The sequence below is a fragment of the Nerophis ophidion genome, linkage group LG05, assembly GCF_033978795.1.
Source record: "Nerophis ophidion isolate RoL-2023_Sa linkage group LG05, RoL_Noph_v1.0, whole genome shotgun sequence".
NCBI classification, from domain to species: Eukaryota; Metazoa; Chordata; class Actinopteri; order Syngnathiformes; family Syngnathidae; genus Nerophis; species Nerophis ophidion.
The window spans coordinates 79,791,021-79,813,248 of NC_084615.1; the positions used below are offsets into that span (position 1 = coordinate 79,791,021).

Consider the following 22,228-nt stretch of genomic DNA (forward strand, 5'->3'; position numbering starts at 1 on the left):
TTGGAGCCACTATGGATTGAACTTTCACAGTATCATGTTAGACCCGCTCGACATCCATTGCTTTCGGTCCCCTAGAGGGGGGGGGTTGCCCACATCTGAGGTCCTCTCCAAGGTTTCTCATAGTCAGCATTGTCACTGGCGTCCCACTGAATGTGAATTCTCCCTGCCCACTGGGTGTGAGTTTTCCTTGCCCTTTTGTGGGTTCTTCCGAGGATGTTGTAGTCGTAATGATTTGTGCAGTCCTTTGAGACATTTGTGATTTGGGGCTATATAAATAAACATTGATTGATTGATTGATTGATTTGGAGGAAGGCAACAGAGCTCGCCTTAACGCCAGGCCTCATTTCCCACAATGAAACACTGACTAAAGTTAGCGTTTGTCTACAACCTGCAGTCTGAGCGCAATGATCCGGCAACATGGCCGCCAAGCACAACATAGTGACGGTGATCTAGATCACCCCAAAAATCGAATCACTTGTTCCTTATCGCATTTTGACATTCCCTGAATGTTACATCAAAATCAGCCCATGCCTTTGTGAGCTATGAGACTAAACAATTGACAGAAACCCCAGCAAATACATAACATCAAGGATGAGGTAAAACTGCAAGAACGAACACACAAACAGCCTGCTGAGAAAGTTATAATTAGTAATGTTACCATTTGCCACCAAGACTAAGAAGATCTCAAACTAGGGCTGGGCGATATATTGATATACTCGATAAATCGCGGGTTTGTCTCTGCGATATAGAAAATGACTACATTGTGATATTCGAGTATACGCTGCGGGCATTACACTACAGGATCTTTTCGCTCTTTCCTGTCTTTCCTTCTCACAGATAACAAGCGCACCTTCTTACATACGTCACGTCATACGTCACATTCATATACGCCCTCGCGGAGCAGAGGTAGCAGCATGGGTAACGTTAGCTGTGATGCTAGCAGAGCCGTGCGAGTGGTAATACGAGAGAAAGAAGGTGTGAATAAAGGAATAATTAATTCCCAAGGAAAACAGCAGGGGGTCCATCGTCTGGCGGTGGTTTGGCTTCAAGTGGGAATATGTTGAACAGACAACCGTAATTTGTCAAGTGTGGGGCAAAAGCGTTGCTACCAAAAGTAGCATTACTGCTAATATTTAGCATCATTTGAAAAGTCACCTATTAAAGAATGAAGAGTAATAACTCGGCATGTCAACAACACCATTCGGTGCCACACCAACAATATGCTGAGGAAACCATTTCCACATCAACACCGTATGAAAAAAATAGTCAACAACAGAATTTAATAACGTCCATAGTAACCCACCAGATAGCGAAGGACGAACACTCTTCTATTTCCTATTATGCAGCTAATTTTTATTTGACACTTAAAATGTCTCTGACAAATCTTGCATTTTATGTTTTGAAATTGCATGAATGTTTGTGCCACTGCTTAATAAATACAGTTTTGGTCAATTGACTTAGTTGTGATTTCCCTCTCTGCATGAAAGTTTAAAAGTAGCATATATGAATACAGTATGAAGAAGGTTTTAATGTAGACACATAGAATCATCATAGTGCTGTGATTATATGCATCAAGTGTTCATTCAAGGCCAAGGCAAAATATCGAGATACATATTGTGTATTGCGATTTGGCCTGAAAATATTGAGATATTAAAAAAAGGCCCTATCTCAAACAATAACATGCTATCCAAGAATGTACAACACTTCTTCTCAACAAAAGAGCCGAAATATAACCTGAGAGGAAAATCTAATTTAAAAAATGTGTATGCACGTACAGCCCTTAAAACCATTAGCATATCTGTATGTGGACATAAATTATGGAATGGATTAACCAAAGAAATCAAATAAAGCACCAATATGATTCAGTTTAAGAGACTGTTCAAACTACAAGTGTTCACAAAGTACACAGAAGAACAATTATGATGAACATCTTGAACACTTTTTTTTTTTTAGATAAATTATCTATGTATTTAATATTTGTTAACTATGTTATATTATTTATCAATTATATATGTATTCACTGTTCTGTTACAGAAAGGAGTAGGATTAAATAAGCTCAGCTTCTTCCTACTCTTCGGACATGCTGTCATAAAACAAATTAAATATGTGATGCATTACATTGTATTGTATGCATGTTCCAAATAAACTGAAAGTAAACTGAACATCAGTTTATCATGGATGCATAGATATAGAAATACTTACAATAGTGATGTGGGCCTCGTGAGGCTTTAGACTATGTTTCTGTAAGACAGTTGACAGGGCATCTTGCAGTGTCTTGCTGGACTTCGCCATTATACCCCCAGTCTTACCCGTAAAGGCATTTTCCAGCCTGAAACACACAAGCAAAGGCTAAAAATACTGAAACATGTGTGACAGTACCATAATATTCAAATCAGTCACAGAATAACCAAAATAATTCACATTTACTACATTGCAAATTACGGAAATCCTTACTGAATCAATGTTAGGTGGAAAAACATGGACATCATCCCAAGTGCAGGACTAATAAACTAAAAAACTCCTTTGTCCCACACGCCATTAGACTGTACAAGTCTTCTCTGGGGGGCAGGGGGGGTACTAGGATGACAGGGGAGGCAAAACAATAACAGTGCAATAATTTTTAATAACATGGTCATTACTGACTAGTTTCTCTTGTTATATTTTTATTTTACTGTTATATTTTAATTCTCATTGTTGCTTTTTATCTTTCTTAGTGTAATATTTTACCATTTTGTTTCCATTTATACCCCCATTGTTTACTTTTTAAATTCAATCTCAATTCTGTACACTGATGCTGGAATTTAAATGATCCTGAGGGAACTCTCTTGAAGGAATCAAAGTACTATCTATCTATCTTCCCCCCAAAAGAAAGGGGTGCCATGTTAAAGTGTCTGCACAAACCTTCTCAGGTGAGCAAGAATTGATGAAAAAATATATGTGTGAATGTGATTATTGTCTCTGTGTTTGCCCTGCGATGAGCTGGCAACTTGTCCAGGGTGTACGCTGCCTTCTGCCCAAGTACAGCTGCGATAGGCTCTGGCACCCCCACATGACCCTGAGCGATATATCGATATACTCGATATATCGCGGGTTTGACTCTGTGCGATATAGAAAATGACTACCGTATTTTTCGGACTGTAAGTCGCATTTTTTTTCATAGTTTGGTGCGACTTATAATCAGGAGCGACTTATGTATGAAATTATTAACACATTACCATAAAATATCAAATAATATTATTTAGCTCATTCACATAAGAGACTGGACGTATAAGATTTCGTGGGATTTATGGATTAGGAGTGAGAGATAGTTTGGTAAAGGTATAGCATGTTCTATATGTTATAGTTATTAGAATGACTCTTACCATAATATGTTAGGTTAACATAGCAGTTGCTTATTTATGCCTCATATAACCTACACTTATTCAGCCTGTTGTTCACTATTCTTTATTTATTTTAAATTGCCTTTCAAATGTCTATTCTTGGTGTTGGGTTTTATCAAATAAATTTCCCCTGAAAATGCAACTTATACTCCAGTGTGACTTATATATGTTTTTTTTTCCTTCTTTATTTTGCATTTTCTGCAGGTGCGACTTATACTCCGAAAAATACGGTATATCGTGATATTCGAGGATATGTTCTCACGCAGTTGCTTTTGGCTGCGGGCATTACACTGCATGCGTCTCTCCCTCTTTCTTGTCTCTCCTTCTCACAGAGACATAAAACAAGCGCACCTTCTTACATACGTCACGCGTGCAACGTCACACGTCCTCCCCGAGCAGAGAGGTAGCGACATGGGTAACATGAGCTGTGATGCTAACGGTGTGTTGCGAGTGGTAATACGAGAGAAAGAAGGTGCGAATCTGGGAACAAATGGAGGAATAATTAATCCCCAAGAAAAACAGCATTGGGTGCATCATCTGGCGGTGGTGTGGCTTCGAGCAGGAACATGTTGAACATTTTTACGGCAGAAGCATCACATCACTACCACGGCACGGTGTAGTGGGAGAGTGGCGTGCGCAACCCAAGACACTTCACCCTTGCTCCTGATGGGTGCTGGTTAGCGCCTTGCATGGCAGCTCCCTCCATCAGTGTGTGAATGTGTGTGTGAATGTGGAAGTAGTGTCAAAGCGTTTTGAGTTCCTTCAAGGTAGAAAAGCGCTATACAAGTACAACCCATTTATTTATCATTTACCAAAAGTAGCAGCACAGCTAATTTGTAGCATCATTTGAAAAGTCACCCCGCTAGAGAATGAAGAGTGCTTGAAACTCCACCTGTCAACATCTCCGTTCGGTGCCACACCCAAAAAATGCCGAAGCAACTATTTCCACATCAACAACGTAGGACATATACTATTTGATATAGAGTTCATTTTTATGCGACACTTATTGAAATATCTTGTGTGACATCATGCACAAAAGTGCCCTTTTTTTGTTTTTAACTATTGTAGTGGTGTTCTGTACAAAACGTGCACTTTAATTTAGTATTGTTTTGATACGTCATCTTAGTGACATCGTGCACAAAAGTGCACTTATAGTAGGGGTGTAACGTTACACAAAATTTCGGTTCGGTACGTACCTCAGTTCAAAGGTCACAGTTTGGTTCATTTTCGGTACAGTAAGAAAACAAAATATAAATGTTTTGATTATTTATTTGACACATTTGCTAAATATTCCACCAAAAATATTTTCTTAGTGGAATATTTGACGTGAAGTAATCGGAAACTTGGATAGGTCAATAATTCATAATAACATTGATTTTGACTCAATATTATGTTTTGAGCAATGACAGTTTGAAAGAAAAAAAAAACTGTTTTGTTTTATTAGTCAACGTTGCATTTTTTTCTAAATTACATTTAGCCTTTAAGCTTTTTTATTTCACTTTTGTGTATGTTTTTGTTTATTTAATACTATTTTTAGAATGTGCCGCGGGCCTTTAAAACATTAGCTGTGGGCCGCAAATGGCCTCCGGGGCACACTTTTGACACCCCTGCTATAGATGATAAAAAATAAAATCTGATAAATCTATGGGTAAAAAGCAGAGCCTGGCAACGCATGCGCGTTTATCATAACTCTCTCGTCTCAATGTTGCTGCGTGCACAATTTGTTTCGTTTTTAACCCTGAACGTACATTGAAAATACACGCAACCCTAACTTAAAATGCCGGACATTTGAGGCATTTAAGAAACTCCACCTGGACAGCTCCGCAAAGAAGACATGTCCTGTGAAAAGAGGAGGTATGGTCAGTCTATCTACCAGTCGTTGCTAGCATGCCGTGTTTTTTTTTTTTTGATAAATTGAAACTTGTATTAGTAGATTGCACAGTACAGTACATATTCCGTACAATTGACCACTAAATGGTAACACCCAAATAAGTTTTTCAACTTGTTTAAGTCGGGGTCCACGTAAATCAATTCACGGTGTCTCGGTGTGCATTGTTTACACAACGTGAGTCGCGCTACTTAATATGTGCGTGTCGTTCGGTACACCTCCGAACCGAAACCCCCGTAGTGAAACGGTTCAATACAAACACACATACCGTTATACCCCTAACTAATAGCTTGTTTTAAAATGTCTCTGACGATCTTGCACTTTCTGTTTGGAAATGACATGAATGTTTGATCCACTGCTTAATAACTGTTTGATAAAATACCGTTTTGGTCAATTGACTTAGTTGTGATTTCCCTCTCTGCATGAATGTCTAAAATGAGCATATATGAATGCAGTATGAAGAAGAATGTTTTAATGTAGACACATAGAATCATTATAGTGTTGTGATTATATGCATCAAGTGTTTATTTTAAGGCTAAGGCAAAATATCGAGATATATATATTGTGTATCGTGATATGGCCTAAAAATATCGATATATTAAAAAAAGGCCATATCGCCCAGCCCTAGATGGAAGGATATTAAAAAAATTAAAAAGTGCCAAGGAAGTTGACTCACACAAACGTCACCCGAAGCTCAAGCAAGACCTGCTGATCTCTCAGCACAGAGCAGTCCTGATCCAATAATAATGGTTGCTGTGGCACAGACAGAATTTGACTTTGAGATGTCATCATTCACAAAGGTTTCATTTCAAGTTAGTGACGCATGGAGAAGGAAGTCATCGCCTAATAACTGTTGCTTAGCAAATTTGGGGAAAAAAATCCAAGGACACCCATCACCCTGAATGACGTGTATAAGGCAGCGTGGCCAAGCACTCACTTTGTCCTTGCCATGCAGGTAAATGATGACATCTTTCAAGGAGAAGCCTCTCTTCTCACAAAGGCCAGACAGCATGTCTCTGATGGGCACGCCATTACGCGTTGGCACCAGCGAGGCACTAGCATCAGGCAGGTAGACGCAGCAGTAGCCACCTTCCATCCCACAGCGTCCTCCAAGGACACCAGCCTGCTCTGGGGAGCGAGGACTTGCATGGCCATTCTTAAATGCACACACAAAATAGCTTTAAACATTTAGACCTAATTCTCAAAATGCCTTTATGGTTAAACATCTTAAGATGCACTGACCTCTATCGTCCTGTAGAGGGAGTCAAGCTCCACATTACTGCTCGACTTCATAGCCTTTCTGACAGAAGGGGAAACATTGCTTTGGGACATATCTGTGGAGATGAGGCAAAGAAAAAAAACAAAGAATCATTTCCAAAAGGTCTGACTTGGATGCACAAGCTTTACAAAAAGCAGGCCCCACCTCCCCAGGATCCTCTTTTCTGTTGCTGTTTATCCAAGGAGAGCTTGCCACCTGGAAAACTGCTGCAGTGTGACTTGACCTGTTTGAGAATTGAATATTATTCACGACTATTAAATTTCACATCTAAAATCAGTTATGTAAATTAAACCACTAACATTCTTTAATCAATTTTCCTTTCCTGCCTGATGCTACCTTTTTATCACTTAAATTTGGGCTTCTGGAGGCCACATCTTCCCAGGATATGGTGCGGAAAGGTTGTGCGGAGTGCTGAGGTAAACGTTTGCCTTCGACACTTGCCAAGGTGCAGCTCTGGTAGAGGGACGAGCGCACAAAGCGTCTGTAGCTGTCCATCTTCATCAACTTAAAGATCTGGAAAACACAAGGGGGAAATAAAAAAATTGAAAAAAAAACACTGGACAATTCTGAGTCCTTGTTGGCTTTTGGGAGTGTGTCCAAACAGACCTGTGCTTGAGCCTTGTTAAACATCTCAGGCGTGGGTTCTTCCAAGTCTTTTTTGTCTGTCTTGGCCGTGTCATCAATGTTGACCGAGTAGGGAGCCTTCTCAGACAAGTACGTTTCATAGATGGAGCGAGCTTCTGCCTTTAGCTGGAAATACCACCCTTTCATCAGGAATACTCTCCTTAAAGTGTGAATCTAACTTGAATCTAGAGCTGGGCGAAATGGCCTTTTATTAATATTTCAATTTTTTTAAAGCCATGTCATGATATACGATACAATATCTCAATATTTTCCTTAGCCTTGAATAAACACTTGATACATATAATCACAGCAGTATGATTCTTTGTGTCTAAATTAAAACAATCTTATGCATACTGCATAATATCTGCTCATTTCAAACTTTCATGCAGAGAGGGAAATCATAACTAAGTCAATTTACCAAAACTGTATTTATTAAACAGTTATTAAGCAGTGGCACAAACATTCATGTTACTTCTAAAACAGAAAGTGCAAGATTGACATTTTAAAACAAGCTATTAGTGCACATTTGTGCATGATGTCACTAAGATGACATTTCAAAACAACACTAAATTAAAGTGCACTTTTTGTACAGAACGCCACTACAATAGTTTAAAACAAATAAAGTGCACTTTTGTGCATGATGTCATGTCCTTCGCTATGTGGTAGGTTCCTGCAGGCATTATCTCCTTCAGTTGTTAACTATTTTTTTCATATGGTGTTGATCTGGAAATGGTTGCTTTGGCATTTTGTGGGTATGGCACCGAACAGAGATGTTGACATGCGGAGTTTCAAGCACTCTTCATTCTCTAGCGCAGGCGTGTCAAACTCAAATACAGAGTGGGCCGAAATTTAAAACTGAACAAAGCCGCAGGCCGAGGTTGAACAAATTAACCTTTTAATAGGGACCCAAACAAGTTTTGCAAATGAATATTGAACAAGCAAGGCTTAAATAGGGGAGCACGGTGGAACAGGGGGTAGTGCATCTGCCTCACAATACGAAGGTCTTGAGTAATCCTGGCTCAATCCCGGGCTCGGGATCTTTGTGTGGAGTTTGCATGTTCTCCCCGTGACTACTTGGGTTCCCTCCGGGTACCCGGGCTTCCTCCCAATGAAGAGGCAGAGCTTATATAACGTAATAGTGCAAAATCAACTTTCAAAAAACAAATGAAAAAACAACAGTGGTATATTAAATAAAATTTTATTTAAAAAATTAATGCCTCTTTTCTATTTGCAGCCTTCTGAGGTAAACTTCAACATTAACTTTTTCCACAGGCTAATAAATTCGAAAATAAAATAAAAATGAGGTAGGCGGGGTTTGGTGGTAGCGGGGGGTATATTGTAGCTTTCCGGAAGAGTTAGTGCTGCAAGGGATTCTGGGTATTTGTTCTGTTGTGTTTATGTTGTGTTACAGTGCGGGTGTTCTCCCAAAATGTGTTTTGTCATTCTAGTGATTTAGGACTATATAAATAAACATTGATTGATTGATTGATTGTTTGGTGTGGGTTCACAGTTTGGCGCATATTTGTAACAAGGTTAAAGTTGTTTATACGGCCACCCTCAGTGTGACCTGTATGGCTGTTGACCAAGTATGTGTGTGTGAAAGCCGCATATATGTGACTTGGCCAGCATGCTGTTTATATGGAGGAAAAGAGGACTTGACGACATGTTGTAGAGGAAGCTAAAGGCAGTGCCTTTAAGTCACGCTCCCAATATTGTTGTCCGGGTGGAAACCGGGAGAATGGTTGCCCAGGGAGATTTTTGGGAAGGGCACTAAACTTCAGGAGTCTCCCCAAGAAAATCGGGAGGGTTGGCAAGTGCGAGTATTAGCGGTGAATGTGGTGTTACCGGCGGGCCAGCTCTAATGTTAATTTGATATTGCCTCAAGGGCCAGAGTTTGACACCCATGCTCTAGCGGGTGACTTTTGAAATGATGCTACAAATTAGCAGTAGGTGCTACTCTTTGTTGCAACGCTTTTCCTGCATACTTGTATGACATATTCCCTCTTGAAGCCAAACCACCGCCAGACGATGGACCCGTGCTGTTTTTCTTAGAAATGAATTCTTCCTCCATTTGTTACCAGATTCGCACCTTCTTTCTCTCGTATTACCACTCGCACGGCTCCGCTAGCATCACAGCTAATGTTACCCATGCTGCTACCTGTCTGCCCAGCGAGGGGGTATGACGCGACAGTAAGTGACGTATGTAAGAAGGTGCACTTGTTTTAAGTCTCTGTGAGGAGAGACAAGAAAGAGTGAAAAAAAGCCTGCGTGAGAACGTAAACTCGAATATCACCATAGTCATTTTCTATATCGCACAGAGACAAACCCGCGATATATCGAGTATATCGATATATATCGCCCAGCCATACTTGAAACACGTTTAATCTGATGACATTTTCTTGACTATAATTGGGGTTATCCAATTTGCTTACTGCAACTACATCATCACACCCGAGGTAAATATCAAAAAGGGAGGGAAATCAGTCATACCTCCTCCAGTGACGTGGTTGAGATCTTCCTGAACTTTTCACATGACTGCCAGAATAAAATGTTCTCCACACTCACCTCAGATCTCAGAAAGGCCTGCAGAGAAATACATTATAAGCAAACCTATTAAGTGAGAGTTAAAACAAATACGTATACTGTATATATATATGCATTTTATCTTACAGTAAAATAGCTGACGCCACAGGGGTCTTCCAGGAGATTTTCAAAGGAGACAGCCCAGCTTAACACACTGTTAGCTGGGCTGGCCTCTCCGTCTGGGGTCGCAGGGAGGCTGGAGCTGCTGCCTGCACTGCTCCGTGCAGACATATTCAACTCTGCACATAGCCAGAAAACATACACCTATTTACCCGCACAGCGGAGCCTGACCAAGAATGAGACTGCGATATGATTTTGTTGCATGCATGGGCTTGTTCCACTCCAAGGTTGGTAGACATGTTGACATTTCATGCTCACCTCCATCTGACATGGCGAGGCTCTGTTGAGAGAAAGTGAAATATATAAAAATCATTATCTACTGTATGTCACGGAGGTTCTCAAACTTTTTTCATCAAGTACACTCCGAATGACCAACATTAAAATACAGTAGCGTAGTAGGTCTAAATATTCATAAAAACAACGCAGAGACTTTTTTAACAAGTGTATTTAATATGTTGGGCCACTGTAACATTATACACTTTGAGATTGAATATTTAATTTTGTGATTATTTGGTGTATCACTAGATCGAGAGGTGTGCACACTACAGTTTGTGAATCAATCTCGGAAATTACTACGGTGGTGCAACAAAATAACGGAGTAATTCGAATTTAATAGCCATTCCAGAAAATGAGAATACAGGACCCATTTATTTTAGGCCCATCTCTATCGTTTCCAGTAGCACAGTTACACAAAAATCAAAGGCCCTCGAATTTGTACAATTTGATCAAAATTACACCTATCAATCAATCAAAGTTTACCTTTATAGCCCTTTATCACAAATGTCTCAAAGGGCTGCACATGCCACAATGACATCTTTTGCTCAGATCCCAAATCTGGACAATAAAATAAACCTCAACCCAATGGGAACAACAAGAAACCTTGGACGGGACCGCAGATGTGTAGACCCGCCCCTGGGTGACCAGAGCAGATGCAGAGTGGATACGGTTAATAATGTGAGAGTCCAGTCCATAGTGGGGCCAGCAGGGTATCCTCTTGCATGTAGACACGTCGGGGCTCAGAGAAGTGACACGGACTGATGCATAGGGAGTGGTCCACCCCGGGTCCAGACCAGTCCATCCACTAGCAGGGGATACTCTTGAGAGACAAGCCAGCAGCGCAGAGACCACCAACAGATGCAAAGAGCAGTGGTCCATCCTGGGTCCCAACTTTGAACAGTTAGCGGACACATCCGTGAAGGCTGATCCGTGGTCACCTGATAACCTCTCTACGCAGGAGAGGGAGGCAGAGCAGAAATAGACAGCAGATCAACTGGTCTAAAACGGAGTCTATTAAAAGGGTTAGAGTATACAGATGAGTTTTAAGATGGGACTTAAATGTTTCCACTGAGGTAACATCTCTGTTACCGGCAGAACACGCTCCATAGCCCGCAGACTTATTTTGGGCTCTGGGACTCACTAGTGTCCAGGGTGTACTGCCCGAATGCAGCAGAAAAAGATCCCCCCCGACCGCCCCCGACCCCAAAAGGGACAAGCGGTAGAAAATGGATGGATGGAATCACTTGTAAGCCGGAGTTCTTAGAACGCAGATTTCTGGCCGGTACATATGGTACAATACAATCAGCAAGATAGGATGGAGCTTGACTGTACAGTCTTTTATGCGTAAGTAGTAAAACCTTAAAGTCGCATCTTCAGTGCACAGGAAGCCAGTATAAGTTTATTATGATCAAACGTTCCTGTTATTGTCAAAAGTTTAGCAGCCATGTTTTCGACCAACTGTAATCTTTAAATGTCAGACATAGGGAAATGCAAAAATAATACTTTACAGCAGGGGTCTCAAACAAGCGGCCCGTGGGCCAATTGCGGCCCGTGAGACGTTATTTTGCGGCCCGCGCCTTAATATGAAAATTTAATGTTGGTGTGGCCAGCGAGGTTTATATGAATGGCGCTTTACAACTTCTCTGTGAGCGCTTTGAGTGTCTAGAAAAGGGCAATATAAATACAAGTTATTATTATTATTATTATTATATTTGTATACCTTCGATTTTCCCAGGAGACTCCCAATTTTCAGTGCCCCTCCAAGGGTAATTATTGTCCCGAACTTTACGTATACAACATTATCAAGGGGGCACCATGGAGGCACTGCCTTTGAAGTCCTCTACAACATCTACAAACTGCGTGCCAGCCCAGCCAAATGTTGTAATTGGTTTCAGTAGACACAATAAGCGACTGCAAGACATAGTTGGTCAACAGCCACACAGGTCACACTGAGGGTGCCCGTATAAACAACTTCGACACTGATACAAATCTGCGCCACACTGTGAACTCACACCAAACAAGAATGACAAACACATTTTGGGAGAACATCTGCACTGTAACACAAAATAAACACAACAAAACAAATACCCAGAATCCCATGCAGCCCTGTTTGTCAATCTTGTTTGGTGTGGGTTCACAGTGTGGCGCATATTTTTAACCGTGTTAAAGTTGTTTGTACGGCCACCCTCAGTGTGACCTGTGTGGCTGTTGATCAAGTATGTCTTGCAGTCACTTCCGTAGGCTTGCAGAAGCCACATATAAAATGGGACTGGGCCGGCACACTGGAGAAGAGGACGAGACGGCAGGTTGTAAGGACGCTAAAGGCAGTGCCTTCTCAGCACGCCCTTATTTTTATAGTCCGTGTGAAAACCGGGAAAATGATTGCCCAGGGGAATTTTCGGGAGGGGTACTAATATTCGTGTGTTTCCTGGAAAGATTGCGAGAGTTGGCAAGTATGTTGCTAGGGCGGGAAAAGTAATTCAAAGATGGTAAAGTCATTAAACAGTGCATGTTAGATTTTTTGAAGAAATCTTTTTTTGCGGCCCAGCCTCACCCAGTTTCTGCATCCAGTGGCTCCTAGGTAAATAATAGAGTTTGTGTCCCCTGCTTTACAGTAATTGAAACAAGACGTAACGAACACATGAATAATGATCTCAGCATTGGTGGACAAAATGGGATGAATTTTAGCGATATTACAGAGATTAAAAAAGGTAGTTTTAGAAACACTCTTAATGTGTGACTCAAATGAGAGAGTTGGGTCGAAGATAATAATACCCAGATTCTTTACCAAGTTGCTTTGTGTAATTGTTTGGTTGTCAAATGTTAAAGTGGTTTTATTAAATAGGTGTCCGTGTCTAGCAGGACCGATAATCAATAGCATCGACTTCTGGAGCGTTTCACCCTTTCTCTGTGATTGCTGGCAGTCCGGCAGTCAACAAGACACAGCAGCAGTGTGCACACACACACACACACAAACATCTTTCTCTAATATTATCCTCTCTAAACTTTGAAGTCTGCTAAAGTGAACTTAGCACTTATTCTTCTGTTGTTTCAAGCTGCTTACTTGTGTGATGTGCAGCATTTTCAGCCTCTTTCTCCAATTCCACAAGGATATTAAAACTTGTAAGAAATGTAGTTTATTCACCACAATTGTGGTGATATTGATTTAAAGCGGCCACTGTTTATTGCGTATGAACGTACACAAACAGCGGTATTGCAGCTACTAGCAGTCTTACTACCATTTAAGTAGCCTCGCCTGTCAACAAACTGACCGAGCTGCAAAGTATGAGCCATAAATGAACATTTTTGTGATCAGCATTGAAAAGTATTGATTGGCATCTGGCATCAGAAACCTTTCAACAGAAATTGGCCAACAATGATCAGTGGTTGATCAATTAGAACACAGTGGCATATTTTCTTTGTACGCGCTCCTCTTCTCTCGATGCATCAACGCAAGGTGATATAGATAGATAGATAGATAGATAGATAGATAGATAGATAGATAGATAGATAGATAGATAGATATGGACGATTATACAATCGACGGGAGCTCTATTGAATCTTTCTCTAGTGTGGGTTACCTCTGCTTAATAAATAGATTTAATGTGTTTTCATGGCTTTATGTTCTTGTCAACAAACAGGGTAATGTTGGGATGGCAAGTTTGACACTTCAATCATTGATTTGTTGTTCAATATCCACTCAAACTCTCTTAGTTACTCGTGCACAGTACAGTTTATGTTAAGTTTTAAAGGTGGGGAATTAAATGTATTTTGCTGACCAGTTCCTTTAATGAAAGCCTTGTTTCTTCCGTGCTGGAAGACTTGGGTGTGTGAGCTAGGAGCCCCGCTCCCCTCTGTGCATAGCACAGGAGGGAAGGACACAGAGTGATTAGTGACACTTCCATGTGAATCACATGTCCATTTGGTTATGGTTTAAGTTCATTTCAACCATGTCATACAGATGGGTGAAAACTTTACTCGAGCATGATCAAATTTAGATGGATTTATTTTAGGAGCAAAATGCGATAAAAGGGTTGAAAGCTCTATTTGCACATGTGCGACAGTTGTTTTTTTCCAAGTTGCAGTAAATGGGAGTAAATGTTTTGCACCGCACAGCCCTGATAAGTTAGAACTATAACACACTTTCCATTAGAAATGGCAACAGCGAAGAATGCAAGTGCATGTATGGACCAGTCTGCCCTACAAAGATAGACAAAAAGAAGGAACTAATTGACTACAATGGAAGCTCAGCACAAAGCTCTTTGGATAAAACTCAACCGTAACCAATGGGAAAAAAACCACAAACTGGGAAAATTGCCAATGGCTCATTTAGAGAAAGGATGAAAAAAGGCAAGAAGGTTTTATAAATATCTCCGTCACTAGTCCACGGTTTGGGTTCTATTTTTTATTTATTAATGCAGTCCCAAATACACAAAAACAGGTACAAACAGGTAAGAAAAGTTAATTTGACATAATAAGTGATAATCTCCTTTAAATTGGGGCTTTAAATGCTGGAAACCAATAAATATTTAACAGGAGACCATAGTTTTTTTTTCCTTTTAAGAAACCACTTGTGCAAACATGAATGCATGCTTGAAAAGACCACAGACAGGAACATTAGAAGATACAAAATGAAGTGGCAATTTCTATAAATAAAAACACAACACATTGATGTCTATTGGATAAGCCCCCCTCCCCCACCAGCTTGAACAGAGTGTGCGTTAAAGAAAAGCTTTTATCACACTCGCTGAGTAGAGCCAAGTCGCATACATCCTACACATGACAGGTTGGCAAACAGGCCTCGCTTGGTTTCTAGCGGTTTGTTTTTAGCAGTGTTGAGAGACAGCTTGTTTGCTTTTGGCACCGCTGAGGAGGCTGACAGAACAAGATAAAACAAGAAACCACTCGACAGATGCCTTGACGCTATGAGCAAATATGTCATCTTAACATCTCAAAATGGAGACTGTAGGCCAATTGACTTTACCCTTTAAGTAAATCATCCATAAAAAGTCTTACTAACTTACCATATGGCCGACGGGAGACCGAAAATAATTGCAATTATTTGCCATGGTAACCAAGACACCACAGTTGGATGTCAGAGTCTAACAAGATGTGGTCCACGCGGCCTGGAAACAGAATGGCGTAGTCCTCCCAAATACTGATACACACTTCTACAAACCGCCTAAAAACCTCATCACTTCAGTTACTCGGTCACTTCCTGTGTGACAAGGAAGTTTCGCCATAGCAACAAGCCACAAAAGAGGAAGTAAATTTACAGTAATGACACGGTTCTCAACCAAAATCTTGAGAAACAAGAATACAAATAGTGTATAGTAAGTATATAAAAAAGCATGTTTCTAATGAATCACTATTTAGCTTGTGTGCCTGGGATTACCAATACAGTACTCCTGTTTATTATTGACATCATGGGTTTTAGTTTCTTAATGAACAGGTGACAGTCACAAGTGCCTATGTAACATGTATTTTTTAATGTACAGTCAGATTGTACGTGACAGTCGGCCACTGGCCTACTTACCTCCATTGCAGGGGTAGCTTGGGCCTGCTCAGATCAAGGTGGTTGGGGTTGTATTTGGACTAATTGAAGAGCAGAGAAGTTAATAAACATAATAAAAGTAGTTTGTATACAGTATATCTGTCCGTATAATCCTAAAATATGGAGTTATACTGCGCACTAAGATGTGGTTTTTGTGCTAGCTAAAACTGAGGAGAGGCCGCCGACATGAAAATTGTGTAATATTAGAGAAGAACTCCACTATAGTCAGATAGAGATCAGCGCAGTCCTCTGTAAAGTTAAATAGTAGGGGTGTGGGAAAAATATGTTGTGCGATTCAGAATCGATTCTAATCTTTTTTAAATCGATTTTTTTTATTTTTTTATCAATCCAACGAACCACTACACAGCAATACCATAACAATGCAATCCAATTCCAAAAGCAAACCTGACCCAACAACACTCAGAACTGCAATAAACAGAACAATTGAGAGGAGACACAAACACCACACAGAACAAACCAAAAGTAGTGAAACTATAATTTAATATTTTTAACAGTATCAATATTAGTTATAATTTCAGCATAGCAGTGATTAAAAATCCCTCATTGACATTATCATTAGACATTTATAAAAATAAAGAAGAACAACAATAGTGTCACAGTGGCTTACACTTGCATGGCATCTCATAAGCTGGACAACACACTGTGTCCAATGTTTTCACAAGGATAAAATAGTCATATTTTTGGTTCGTTTAATAGTTAAAGCAAATTGACATTATTGCAATCAGTTGATAAAACATTGTCCTTTACAATTATAAAAGCTTTTTATTTTTTTAAATCTACTACTATACATGCATGTCAGCAGACTGGGGTAGATCCTGCTGAAATCTATGTATTGAATGAATACACAATCCTTTTGAATCGGAAAAATATTGTTTTTGAATCGAGAATCGAAAAAAAAAATCGATATATCATAATGGGGGACTTTAATATCCATATGAATACCCCATCGGACCCACCGTGCGTAGCGCTCCAGACTGTAATTGATAGCTGTGGTCTCACACAAATAATAAATGAACCCACGCATCGCAACGGTAATACGATAGACCTAGTGCTTGTCAGGGGCATCACCGTTTCCAAAGTTACGATACTCCCGTATACTAAAGTATTGTCTGATCATTACCTTATAAAATTCGAGGTTCGGACGCATGTTCGTCAAACTAATAATAATAATAACTGCTATAGCAGCCGCAACATTAATACAGCCACAACGACAACTCTTGCTGACCTACTGCCCTCGGTAATGGCACCATTCCCAAAGTATGTGGGCTCTATTGATAACCTCACTAACAACTTTAACGACGCCCTGCGCGAAACCATTGATAACATAGCACCGCTAAAGTTAAAAAAGGCTCCAAAAAAGCGCACCCCGTGGTTTACAGAAGAAACTAGAGCTCAGAAATTATTATGTAGAAAGCTGGAACGCAAATGGCGCACGACTAAACTTGAGGTGCACCATCAAGCATGGAGTGATGGTTTAATAACTTATAAACGCATGCTTACCTTAGCTAAAGCTAAATATTACTCAAATCTCATCCACCGTAATAAAAACGATCCTACATTTTTGTTTAGTACGGTAGCATCGCTAACCCAACAAGGGACTCCTTCCAGTAGCTCAACCCACTCAGCTGATGACTTTATGCAATTCTTTAGTAAGAAAATTGAAGTCATTAGAAAGGAGATTAAAGACAATGCGTCCCAGCTACAACGGGGTTCTATTAACACTGACACGATTGTATATACGGCGGATACTGCCCTCCAAAATACTTTCTCTCGTTTTGAGGAAATAACATTAGAGGAATTGTTACAATGTGTAAATGGAATAAAACAGACAACATGTTTACTTGACCCTCTTCCTGGGAAACTGATCAAGGAGCTCTTTGTATTATTAGGTCCATCAGTGCTAAATATTATAAACTTATCACTCTCCTCGGGCACTGTTCCCCTAGCATTCAAAAAAGCGGTTATTCATCCTCTTCTTAAAAGACCTAACCTCGATCCTGACCTCATGGTAAATTACCGACCGGTGTCTCACCTTCCCTTTATTTCAAAAATCCTTGAAAAAATTGTTGCGGAGCAGTTAAATGAACACTTAGCGTCTAACAATCTATGTGAAACCTTTCAATCCGGTTTCAGGGCAAATCACTCCACGGAGACAGCCCTCGCAAAAATGACTAATGATCTATTGCTAACGATGGATTCTGATGCGTCATCTATGTTGCTGCTCCTCGATCTTAGCGCTGCTTTCGATACCGTCGATCATAATATTTTATTAGAACGTATCAAAACACGAATTGGTATGTCAGACTTAGCCCTGTCTTGGTTTAACTCTTATCTTACTGATAGGATGCAGTGTGTCTCCCATAACAATGTGACCTCGGACTACGTTAAGGTAACGTGTGGAGTTCCCCAGGGTTCGGTCCTTGGCCCTGTACTCTTCAGCATCTACATGCTGCCGCTAGGTGACATCATACGCAAATACGGTATTAGCTTTCACTGTTATGCTGATGACACCCAACTCTACATGCCCCTAAAGCTGACCAACACGCCGGATTGTAGTCAGCTGGAGGCGTGTCTTAATGAAATTAAACAATGGATGTCCGCTAACTTTTTGCAACTCAACGCCAAAAAAACGGAAATGCTGATTATCGGTCCTGCTAGACACCGAACTCTATTTAATAATAAGACTCTAACATTTGACAACCAAACAATTAAACAAGGCGACACGGTAAAGAATCTGGGTGTTATCTTCGACCCAACTCTCTCCTTTGAGGCACACATTAAAAGCGTTACTAAAACGGCCTTCTTTCATCTCCGTAATATCGCTAAAATTCGCTCCATTCTGTCCACTAAAGACGCTGAGATCATTATCCATGCGTTTGTTACGTCTCGCCTCGACTACTGTAACGTATTATTTTCGGGTCTCCCCATGTCTAGCATTAAAAGATTACAGTTGGTACAAAATGCGGCTGCTAGACTTTTGACAAGAACAAGAAAGTTTGATCACATTACGCCTGTACTGGCTCACCTGCACTGGCTTCCTGTGCACTTAAGATGTGACTTTAAGGTTTTACTACTTACGTATAAAATACTACACGGTCTAGCTCCATCTTATCTTGCCGATTGTATTGTACCATATGTCCCGGCAAGAAATCTGCGTTCAAAGGACTCCGGCTTATTAGTGATTCCCAAAGCCCAAAAAAAGTCTGCGGGCTATAGAGCATTTTCCGTTCGGGCTCCAGTACTCTGGAATGCCCTCCCGGTAACAGTTCGCGATGCCACCTCAGTAGAAGCATTTAAGTCTCACCTTAAAACTCATTTGTATACTCTAGCCTTTAAATAGACTCCCTTTTTAGACCAGTTGATCTGCCGTTTCTTTTCTTTTCTTCTATGTCCCACTCTCCCGTGTGGAGGGGGTCCGGTCCGATCCGGTGGCCATGTACTGCTCGCCTGTGTATCGGCTGGGGACATCTCTGCGCTGCTGGTCCGCCTACGCTTGGGATGGTTTCCTGCTGGCTCCGCTGTGAACGGGACTCTCGCTGCTGTGTCTTGGATCCTCTTTGGACTGGACTCTCGCGACTGTGTTGTATCCATTGTGGATTGAACTTTCACAGTATTATGTTAGACCCGCTCGACATCCATTGCTTTCCTCCTCTCTAAGGTTCTCATAGTCATCATTGTCACCGACGTCCCACTGGGTGTGAGTTTTCCTACCGAGGATGTCGTGGTGGTTTGTGCAGCCCTTTGAGACACTAGTGATTTAGGGCTATATAAGTAAACATTGATTGATTGATTGATTGAATCGTGACCCAACAATCTATATTGAATCGAATCGTGGGACACCCAAAGATTCGCAGCCCTCGTAAATAGGCTTGCTTGTTGAAAAATCAGATTAAACTAAAAGAGTAAATGCAGATGTAAATAGTGCACTATGTAAAGTTGTTTATGGTTTACTTCATTACATTCTCTAGTAAGATGATGTAAATTTGTATCTATTTTGCTATATTATTGCAAATACTAGCAAAATTTGCACTTAACTTTTACTACCGTATTTCCCGGACTTAAGGCACACTTAAAATCCTTTTTTTTGTCAATTTCTCAAAAGTCGACAGTGTGCCTTATAACCCGGTGTGCCTAATGTAAAGAATAAGTTTGGTTGAGCTTACTCACCTCAAAGGCGTGTAATAATAAGTGTGACCAGTAGATGGCAGTCAAACATAAGCAATAAGTGTAACGCACTATGATTGCAATATGACTCAAGTAAATACCAACATTTTAAATGTTTCATTAAATATATAGAACATTACACACAGCGCTCAAAAATCTATCAAAATGTTTTCAACAACTTTGGTAAGCTATGAAGCTGCACCACTTGATGGATTGTCGGCAAATTGTCGAAAAGTTTTAGAACAATATTTCTCAATGAGCTATTGCAAGGAATTTAGGGATTTTACCATCTACGGTCCGTAAAATCATCAAAAGTTTCAGAGAGTCTGGAGAAATCACTGCACCTAGGCGATGATATTATGGACCTTTGATTCCTCGGGAGGGACTGCATCAAAAACATACATTAGTGTGTAAAGGATATCACCACATGGGCTCAGGAACACTTCATAAAACCACTGTCAGTAACTACAGGTGGTCGCTACATCTGTAAGTGCAAGTTAAAACTCTACTATGGAAAGCGAAAGTCATTTATCAACAACATCCAGGAATGCCGCCGGCTTCGCTGGGCCCGTTCTCATCTAAGATGGACTGATGCAAAGTGGAAAAGTGTTTTGTGGTCTGACGAGTCCACATTTCAAATTATATTTGGAAACTGTGGACGTAGTGTCCTCCGGAAAAAAGAGGAAAATAACCATTCGGATTGTTATAGGCGCAAAGTTGAAAAGCCAGCATGTGTGATGGTATGGGGGTGTATTAGTGCCCAAGGCATGGGTAACTTACACATGTGTGATGGTATGGGGGTGTATTAGTGAACAAGACATGGGTAACTTACACATGTGTGATGGTATGGGGGTGTATTAGTGTCCAAGGCATGGGTAACTTACACATGTGTGATGGTATGGGGGTGTATTAGTGCCCAAGGCATGGGTAACTTACACATCTGTGAAGGCACCATTAATGCTGAATGGTAAATACAGGTTTTGGAGCAACATATGCTGTCATCCAAGAAACGTTGGACGCCCCTACTTATTTCAGCAAAACAATGCAGAACCACGTGTTACAACAGCGTGGCTTCGTAGTAAAAGAGTGCGGGTACTTTCCTGGCCCAACTGCAGTCCAGACATGTCTCCCATCGAAAATGTGTGGCGCATTATGAAGAATAAAATACGACAACAAGACCCCGGCTTGTTGAACAACTTAAGCTATAAACCAAGCAAGAATGGTAAAGAATTCCACTTTCAAAGCTTCAACAATTATTTTCCTCAGTTCCCAAATCTTTATTGAGAGTTGTTAAAAGAAAATATGATGTAACAGTGGTGAACATGCCCTTTCCCAACTACTTTGGCACATGTTGCAGCCATGAAATTTTAAATTAATTATTATTTCCAAAAGAAAAATAAAGTTTATGAGTTTGAACATCAAATATCTTGTCTTTGTAGTGCATTCAATTGAATATGGGTTGAAAATTATTTGCAAATCATTGTATTCTCTTTATATTTACATCTAACACAATTTCCCAACTCATATGGAAACAGGGTTTGTATATCATCTGAGAAATGGAAGTTGAAACAGTGTAGGCCTGACTTCGTATGATGTGTACAGCAAACTATGAATAATAAAACACGCCAAAACACATGTCATTTGTCATAGCTACACGGATGACAAAAAAGCGCGTGAAAATCGGTGGTATTCCGTAAGGTAAGATTAAATAAATGCGCTGAGAGTTCCTTGCTCCTGCCTAATGAATTGCACCGAGTGGATCAGATCACCACTCCAAGATGGCGGCCTCGCGTCTCGTCTGCGGCAATAGGCAGTAGCGCTTGATGTTGCGCACCCTTATAAGATGTCTAAGGTAGAGGTAGCCTTGCCGGCAACTAGACGAACTGTTACTTTGTATGTATACTTAATTGAACTACCTTTTCACTTGGCAATTCTCTCACTCGCGAACGCCATTCATCATATTTTCTCAGCTGCTTGGATGCCGTCACCTTCGCCAGGCGGGAGAAGCGATGGCAGAGGACCTTGAAAGCGACCATGTTGCGTCCTTCGAACGCCGAAGAGACGCGGCCGGAAGTGATTGATTATTACCGGCTTTGATTGGCGCCAATCAGTCAGGACATGCGCAGTCAGTGCCGTAAAATTGCCAGTTAGCTTGCAACATTAGCTTTGGGATAATGTAAAAGTGTCGTGTGTGGAACAAAATACTAAAGCCTACTTGGTAAGTACTAAAGTTTATAACATATGGCAGCAATAAGATGGATGTTGTTGTGGGTACTAAGTACTCAACCAACACTGTTTATTATTCATCCATCCATCTCTTCCGCTTATCCGAGGTCGGG

At 40.6% G+C, this 22,228-nt stretch overlaps 1 protein-coding gene across 5 annotated transcripts in view; it reads right to left on the minus strand.

Annotated features, from left to right (window-relative positions):
* rgs14b (regulator of G protein signaling 14b) overlaps positions 1-22,228 on the minus strand; it is a 56,830-nt gene that overhangs the window by 24,105 nt on the left and 10,497 nt on the right. Inside the window, exons 1-12 of one of the 5 annotated variants that reach the window (XM_061902110.1) lie at positions 15,175-15,305; positions 10,754-11,100; positions 10,133-10,154; positions 9,842-9,993; positions 9,662-9,754; positions 7,154-7,297; positions 6,884-7,060; positions 6,692-6,770; positions 6,511-6,602; positions 6,206-6,424; positions 5,945-6,021; positions 2,203-2,329 (exon numbers count right to left, since the gene is read on the minus strand). In XM_061902110.1, coding sequence (XP_061758094.1) covers positions 2,203-2,329; positions 5,945-6,021; positions 6,206-6,424; positions 6,511-6,602; positions 6,692-6,770; positions 6,884-7,060; positions 7,154-7,297; positions 9,662-9,754; positions 9,842-9,993; positions 10,133-10,154; positions 10,754-11,029 — 1,458 coding nt within the window. In that variant the 5' untranslated portion in view covers positions 11,030-11,100; positions 15,175-15,305. Of the gene's footprint in view, positions 1-2,202; positions 2,330-5,944; positions 6,022-6,205; positions 6,425-6,510; positions 6,603-6,691; positions 6,771-6,883; positions 7,061-7,153; positions 7,298-9,661; positions 9,755-9,841; positions 9,994-10,132; positions 10,155-10,753; positions 11,101-15,174; positions 15,327-21,805; positions 21,981-22,228 lie in introns of those variants that run through there. The other 4 variants (XM_061902108.1, XM_061902111.1, XM_061902112.1 and 1 more) reach the window with 4 other exon arrangements.